This window comes from Carlito syrichta, unplaced genomic scaffold, assembly GCF_000164805.1.
Source record: "Carlito syrichta isolate Samal-C Ts95f unplaced genomic scaffold, Tarsius_syrichta-2.0.1 Scaffold305792, whole genome shotgun sequence".
Lineage (NCBI taxonomy): Eukaryota > Metazoa > Chordata > Mammalia > Primates > Tarsiidae > Carlito > Carlito syrichta.
In genome coordinates this window covers 403,152-411,425 of record NW_007249888.1, presented here as the reverse complement: position 1 = coordinate 411,425, position 8,274 = coordinate 403,152, and the positions used below count along the sequence as shown (strand labels likewise).

The 8,274-nt window shown below is 38.6% G+C and overlaps 1 protein-coding gene across 1 annotated transcript in view; it reads right to left on the bottom strand.

The window, feature by feature from the left end:
* DNAJC21 (DnaJ heat shock protein family (Hsp40) member C21) overlaps window positions 1-8,274 on the bottom strand; it is a 31,003-nt gene that overhangs the window by 11,805 nt on the left and 10,924 nt on the right. The window contains exons 3-7 of the mRNA XM_008062671.2: window positions 7,665-7,788; window positions 7,249-7,371; window positions 6,533-6,837; window positions 4,698-4,849; window positions 1,446-1,533 (exon numbers count right to left, since the gene is read on the bottom strand). Of these exons, the coding sequence (XP_008060862.1) occupies window positions 1,446-1,533; window positions 4,698-4,849; window positions 6,533-6,837; window positions 7,249-7,371; window positions 7,665-7,788 (792 nt within the window). The remainder of the gene's footprint in view (window positions 1-1,445; window positions 1,534-4,697; window positions 4,850-6,532; window positions 6,838-7,248; window positions 7,372-7,664; window positions 7,789-8,274) is intronic.

The window sequence follows — 8,274 nt, the reverse complement described above, 5'->3', positions numbered from 1 at the left end:
AAAAAAAAAAAAAAAAAAAAAGAAAATTTAAAAAAAGTGTCTCCTCACAGATTAAACATGCTTCAAGGGAAAATTTGCTGCAAGGGAAAAAATACTAACTCTACATTAGAAAACTTAAATGACAGGCGATCAAAATTATCCCCACCAATGAAGGACAGAAGACTTTACAAGTTTCCAGCTATGAACCTAAGAGTACAACATGCTTGTGCAGTAACTCACCTGGGGATGTACAACCCAAATGTAATCATGAAGAAATGGACAAACCCTAAATGAGAAGTATCCTATGAAAAAATTATTAAAGAACTGTATACTTCCAAAGCATAAATACATAAAAGACAAGCTGTTCCATATTAAATGGAACTAAACAGACAAATCAATGCAATGCATGATTTTAGACTGGAATCTGTACTGAAGAAAACACTATATTAATAAACAATCAAGTGACAAAATTAAAATATAGGTGGTAAATTATATAAAAATACTATGTTAATATTAATAATTCCTTAAAGTTGTAGCTGTACTGTGGTTACATAAGAGAACAGCCTAATTTTAAGAAAGATAGTGACATATTTACAGGTAAAGGAGCATTACATACGTAACTTACTTTCAAATTATTCAGGAAAAAAACTGTTTATGGAGAGAGAGAGAAAGCATATGCAAAGGGACAAAATGTTACCAACAGATAAATCAGTTATGCTATATTCTATTATTGCAACTTATCTTTAAGTGTGACATGATTTCTAAATAAAAAATAATTTTTTAAGTCTGTCTCATTTTTTTCCCCTCTCTTGTTTCTAACTTTCAGGCCTTTCACCACTTCACTTCCTACTCAGCTCCTTCTGCTTTGGGGTTCTATGGTAACTCCATTTATGACTCCCACATCCCCACTGTCACCCTTTGGTCTCCTTTCTGCCTGAGTGCACAAGCTCTGCTGACGCTACTGTCATTTTCTCTCTTGTTCTTTCCCCCCTCCTTCCTAATGATGCCCTTTTAAAGACATCTCTCTTTGTCACTGTTCCCATAAGTGCTTCCCTTTCAATAAATATACTCCAAGCAGGACAAGTTTGAAGTTCCCAGGTTGCCAGCAACAGCCTACATGGGACAGTGAAGGCCAGAAGTGAGCCTGACACCAACAACAGAAAGAGATCATTAGCCTTCTTGCCTGTGTGACTGTGTCTTCTTAGCCAAAACAAGAAATACTTCTTTCGGGGGATGGCTCATGTGTTTAGCAATCAGCTATTATATAGCAATACTGGAATGAATGAGGATCAGTGCAAGGCATTTAACTGCTGACACAAATACCTCTTCCTCCTGCTGGAGAGGATTCCTCCAAGATGACATGTGAGGCAAAGGGATCACCTGCTGTAAGCACATTCTTTTTAGGACTTTCAAAGTGTTATGCTTCACATCAAAAGAAAAGGTGAGTTCAAAGGTATTACACTTACGCCTTTTCTGTCTTGAAAGATTTGTCACATGCTGGGCAGTAGAGGTCATCATAAAGCTCAGCATCCTCAGCCTCATCACTATCTTTACCTATGAGAGGGAAGCCTATAGTAAGAATCCCCTTTGATTAGGACACAAATCTAAAATATGTTAACAAATTACAGCTCTAGCAAGGATCTAAAGTTGCACAGAAATCAGAAACTAAAAATGTTTTATTTCTTTACAAAAAAACAAACAATACTATCAGGATTTAAAAGCAGTACCACATTTTAAGGGGAGGTTTCCAAATAAATCACCTTATCTTTCAAGTTCCTTTCAAAAGTCTACTTAGAAAAAAATTCAAAAAATTCTTAAAGTCTTGGATGTGAACTAAGCTTAAAATAATCAAATGCCACTTTAACATGAAGCAGTTCTAGCATGAAGCAGTTCTAACATGAAGCAGTTCTTTCAGCAAAGTTTTTTCTTAGTTTACCTCTTGAGTAAGATTTAGTCCAAACACATTTATAATTGTGACCTACTTTTAAATGCTTAAATAAACTTAGTTTATAACATTCCATCATTATAAGACAGGTAGGTCATGAATCAGCATTACCACATGCAAATTGTAACACTGTTTTTATTTTTAGTTGAAATCTCAGTCTGTTGCCCAGGTTGGAGTGCAGTGGCATGTTCACGGCGCACTGCAGCCTCGATCTCCTGGGCTCAAGTCATCTGCCTGCCTCAGACTAACAAGTAGCTGGAACCACAGGTACATGCCTGGCTAATTTTTTGCCTTTTGTAGAGATGGGGTGTCACTAGGTCATCCTCTTGCCTTGGCCTCCCAAAGTGCTGAGATTACAGGCGTGTACCCAGTCAATATTGTCTTTACAAACTTCAAAAAATGAGCTTTATTTAGGCTTTATTACAATAGGATAATTACTATCAGTAGTGGCCACAAAATCCAAGTGACCAACGAGCTCAAATGAGATTCTCTGCACTATCTTGTATTCTGTTTTTAAAGAAATAAACAAGTAAGGTCGTGCACGGTGGCTCATGCCTATAATTCCAGCACTTTGGGAGGCTGAGGTGAGAGGATTGCCTGAGCCCACGGGTTCAAGACCAGCCTGGGCAACTTGGCAAGACCTCATCTCTATAATAAATCAAAAAATTAGCTGGGCATGGTGGTGTGTGCCTGTAATTCCAGCTATTTGGTAGGCTGAGGCAGAAGAATCGCCTGAGCTCAGCAGGTGGAGGATACGGTAGCTAAGAGTATGTCACTGCACTCCAGCATGGGGGACAGAGTGAGACTCCAACTCAAAAGAAAAAAAAAAGAAACAAATAAATTGACTGTCTTTATTTATAGAATAAAGACCTCAAGATATCTCTTCCATATTCTACATTTTGTTATTTTATAATAAATGATGTTAATATGATTCAGTTTCACTGAAATCATAAACATTTCCTATCTAGTGTTAATGCCTAGGATATGGTGTCATTTTCCAATTACAGTATGTGTATGCTTTCAATATATCAAATATATGAAATTCATTTTATTTTTTATGAGTCAGGGTCTCACTTTGTCACCCAGGCTAGAGTGCAGTGGCACAATCACAGGTCACTGCAGCTTTAACCTCCTAAGCTCAGGTGATCCTCCTACCTCTGCCTCTCAAGTAGCTGGGACTACTGATATATTCCACCATGCCCAGCTTATTTTTTTATTTTTGTAGAGATATCTAGGCTGGTGTCAAGCAGTCCTCTCGCCTGAGTCCCAAAGTGCTGGGATTACAGGTGTGACCTACCACACTCAGCCAAAATAAACTTTAATTAAACAAAAAGTTAATAACACTGGATTTGAAGTACAAATTCTGGATATAAAAATGGTCATGGCTGGGTAACACAGTGGCTCACACCTATAATTCCAGCACTTTGGGAGACCTGAGCCCCTGGGGTTCGAGACCAGTCTGGGCAACTTGGTGAGACCTCATCTCTACAATACATCAAAAAATTAACCAGGCATGATGGCACAAGCCTGTAGTTCCAGCTACTTGGAAGGCTGAAGCAGAAGGATCGCCTGAGTCTAGCAGGTCGAGGCGGCAGTGGCCAGGAGCATACCACTGCCTTCCAGCCCTCCAGCCTGGGTGACAGAGTGAGACTCCAACTCAAAGAAAAAAAAAGTCATATGTCCTCAAGCACATCTCATTGCCTCTCAGAGTCCTAGTTTCCTCAACAGTATAATGGAGATAATTTCATGAGCAAAACCTACATGCAGGGGTATTAAATAAGAATTAAGAGAGATTTTGTTTGTGAAACAACTTTACAAACTGTAAAACTCTAAAAGTTATTATGGCCACCTCACATTTTCAGAGTGCTTTGTAATTTCACAGAATAAATACTACTCTGATTCATTAATAAAACCCTTCACTTCCAAATCATTTTGCATAAATAAAAGTTAATTATTTTATCACTTGGATTACTAGAGTTTGAAAAACTACATTTGTAGATAAGGTAAAACTTGTAAACTATGTTTAGATCATTCCATTTTATTCCTCATGGAAAGGCTAGAAACAGTGGGGATAATCAGGTATATAGCTATTCTCAAAAATGCCTAAACCTCACCTTTTAAGGTAGTCACATGCTTATGCTCTAATGATAAAGACAGAGAAAAGAAACATTTCAGTACACCAAGAAGAGCTTCTCTATAAAGTCAGAAGTGAGACAAAGAAGAATTTATATACAATACAGATTCCCCATGTTATCAGCTTTTCCAGAAGTAGTTACTATTCAAACTTGACCGACAGCCTACTTGAATTTTTTTTAATACAGTCACACTTATGAATACGCCCACGTGTCATATTACACAGCAAGAAGTACAAATCATTTAGGACACGATCAGAATCATTTAGGACACGATCAGAAAAGAGTTTGTTATTCAAATTACCTGAATTAGACTAGTTCAACAGACTACCTCTGTTTGGCCCACATGACATTGCTTTTCATTTTAATTATTTGTCGCATTTAAAAATTGGGAGATGGCACATAAAATCTAGATTTTCAATTTCACTTAAAAAACAAGCAAGTAAATGAAAATAAAAACTCTGGCATGATCCTGGCAACAACTAACTGAACCTCCAGTGATCTCTAGGTCTTCATTCATGCCCTGATTCCCTGTTGTCTTATACCTGGGACCCCTGACTGGCAGCAGGTATCTGAGTGTAAACCCTTACGTATAATAACATTTATCTCCTAAAATTTCTTAATGAATGGGAGAAAGTTACCATTCTGTCCATCTTTGAATTCATGTTCCTCTGGTTCATTTTCATCTGAACCATCTCCAAACTCCTTTTCATAGCGTGCTTCCATCTCCTGGAGTTCCTTCTCCAAATCGGCCACAGTCATCCAGCTCTGTTCTCTGTACTGCTCTGCCAGTCTAGAGACACACAGCACAGTCTCACTTACATTGACAAACATGTCTCTGCATGGTTTTCACTTACTTCTTAGACTTAAACTTCATCCCTCCCCCAGAGAGCTTCCTCCTCCCAAGCTGTCAGTGTTTACAAATTATAAACCTGTGCTTAGTTAAAATTGGACAAAATTGGCTGGGGACAGTGGTTCAAGCCTGTAATCCCAGCACTTTGGGAAGCCAGGTGAGAGGACTACCTGAGTCGGGGTTGGAGACCAGCCTGGGCAACTTGGCAAGACCTCGTCTCTACAATAAATCAAAAAATTAGCCAGGTTTGGTAGATCTAGCTACTTGAAAGGCTGAGGTGGAAGGATCACCTGAGCCCAGCAGATCGAGGCTGTGGGGACTGTGAGTATACCAATGCACTCCAGCCTGGGTGACAGAGTGAGACTCTAACTAAAAAACTGTAGATCTAGCTACTTGAAAGGCTGAGGTGGAAGGATCACCTGAGCCCAGCAGATCGAGGCTGTGGGGACTGTGAGTATACCAATGCACTCCAGCCTGGGTGACAGAGTGAGACTCTAACTAAAACAAAACAAAACAAAACAAAACAAAAAAACCTGGCTAAAATCACTTAAACCTGCTACTTGTGATATGGTTAATTTTCACTGCTCTAGTAGATAATGGGTTTTGAAACATGTAACACTTAGCAACTTATTAAAAGTCTTCAAGTGGTTTTAAGTTGTGCCAGGTAAATTGTTAATTTTCAAAAGATGAGTGGCAGGATGGGTAACTTTTAAGTGAATAATGTTTAAAAGAATAATTAATGCTCTGGACACAATGCTTTTCAGTAACTTTTAACAATAAAACTGTATTTTTTTTTTGAGTTGGAGTCTCACTGTCGCCCAGACTAGAATGCAACGGCCACTCCCGGCCACCACAGCCTCGACTTGCTGGGCTTAGGCGATCTTTCCGCCTCAGTCTTCTAAGTAGCTAGAACTACAGGTGCGCGCTACCACGCCCAGCTAATTTTTGACGTATTGTAGAGATGAGGTCTCGCCAAGTGGCCCAGGCGGGTCTTGAACCCATGGGCTCAGGCAATCTACTCACCTCAGCCTCCCCAAGCAAGGGATTACAGGCTGGGCCACTGAGCCTGGCTTACAATAAAACTTTAAAGGAACTAAAATGAACTGAATATCTCAGAGGATACTGACAAAAAGGCAGTACAGCATGGTAGTTAAAGCAGGGGCTCTGGAGTCGACCTCTTGGGTCAATTCCCGGCTCTGTCATTCACTAGCTATGTAATCTTAGTCCCATCTCTCCCATTATCCTCAAAAGAATGAGGAGGCTAAAAACAAAAGTTTCTTCACAAAATTGTCATGAGAAAAGTGCTTAGAAAAGGCCCTTTTCTAAGTACTTCCTAAGAGTAAGAATTCAATTAACATTGATTATTAATTAAACTTACTAAATTTTGCAAGAGTCTAAAGGCTCTCAAGTATAAAGGGCCTATGAAGGAAAACATCCAATACAAAATAAAAATTTTTACATAGTAGATGAAGAAATGCTATCCAATACCAAAATTTAAAAAAAAAAAGAGGATGAAGTGCAGATAATGACCAAACCCAACATGAAAATGCTCCATCAGGCACTTCCTGCCACTTCCCTTGACCCCCATCCCTACTGAGGAAGGACCCAGCGTGTGTCACACACTTAGCCTGTTTTAGCTTCTGCTGCCGCCTCATCTCTTCAGCTTTTCTTGCCTTCTCTGCATTCTGCTCTTCCACAAGTTTCCGATGAGCCTGCACTCTTTTATCTCTTTTACGTATGAAAGCTACCAGCTGACGGACAAGTTCATTCTTCTCTTTCCTTGCTTTGTCCCGAATCTTTTTGTTTTCTTTTTCCATGGCTCGTTTTTCCCAGCGGTTTGAAGCTTGTCGTGTATCATATTCTTCCTTCCAAGCAAAATTCTTCTGAGTGCAGAAACTCTGCCAATAAGCGTAGAAAGGATGAACTACCTAGTGACAAAGAAAATAAGTAAACTTCTGGGCTTTTCTTAAAAAAAAATTTTTTTTCAGAAAAGCAACAAACATTAGTGATAAAAACACTGCCTAGTTCTTTTTCATATATAACATTTATATTAATCAGAGGAGAAGACAGCACTTTAAAGGCTTTCTAGAATAAATAACTCTTCAAAATGAACTGAAGAAAAAAGAAAAACCAGTTTTAATGAACACCAAACAAGACCATGAGCAATAAGCAGGGAAAAACAAAAAGGGGAGGCTGCAAGAGGGCTGAATGCTCCTTCAGGAAGGAAGAGAGAAAGAGGTCACAGGACAGAATCAAGAATTGGAATTTTAAAATAAAAAAATGGGTAAAAGGCACAGTGATAAATGCTAGTTATAAAATAGAACACATTTTTCTTTTACCGTATCATAGTCACTCTGGGAGTCTCCAAAAGTTGGGAAATCCTCAACATCCTCCTCTAACACAGATTCTAGTTCTTCCTTTGCAATCATTTCAAAAACATTCCGATACACTGTATAAAAGCCCTAAAAATAGTTACAAAAACACAAATTTTTAACACTTTTATAGCTTAATCACAGGATAAGACTTAAAAACACAAAATGAAAAACTCTGATGTTGAAGAATAGGATCAAGTTCTGTCATTACAAATACACTTAGGTTTCAATTGGAGGTTTTGCTACGTTGACAGTTTAAATATAAAGACAATGTATTTTCAGTTTTCAAAATGAACGTTATAAAATAATTGAAAATTTTTTTTTGTATTTGGGTCTTACTTAAGTGCCTGTTAGGAAATTACAAGTGAGTTCATTTATCTTACCTTTTCATCATCTCCATAACCGGAATAACAGGTAACAGTGAAATAGCGAAGCAAATCTAAGCTGTCATCTTGATATTCTCCATCAAGCCCACCTTTAAGAAGGGCCTCTCTATGATTATCATACCTAAAAAAAAAAAAAGACCTTAACTCTGAAACAGTCAAAATATTACTGTACATTGCAATGTGTCCAATCTACAACCAAAAAAGTTTTAAGAAAATATCAACATAAAAAGACTTCATAATCTTTCACAGAGCTGCTCATTAAAACTAGGGCTGCTGGCCTGGTGCTATGGCTCAAGTTTGTAATCCCAGTACCTTGGAAATTTGAGGCAGGAGGATCACTTTAGGCTAGAAGTTTGAGACCAGCCTGGGCAACATAAGAAGACCTCGTTTCTACAAAAATAAAAACATTAGCTGGGCATGGTGGCGCATGCCTGCAGTCCTAGTTACTCAGGAGGCTAAAGCAGGATTGCTTGAGGCCAGTATTTACAGGTTGCAGTGAGCCATAATCATGCCACAAACACTCCAGTCTAGACAACAGAGTAAGAACTTGTCTCTAAAAAGAAAAAATATAAGCCGGGCTCGTTGGCTCAGCCTGTAATCCCGCACC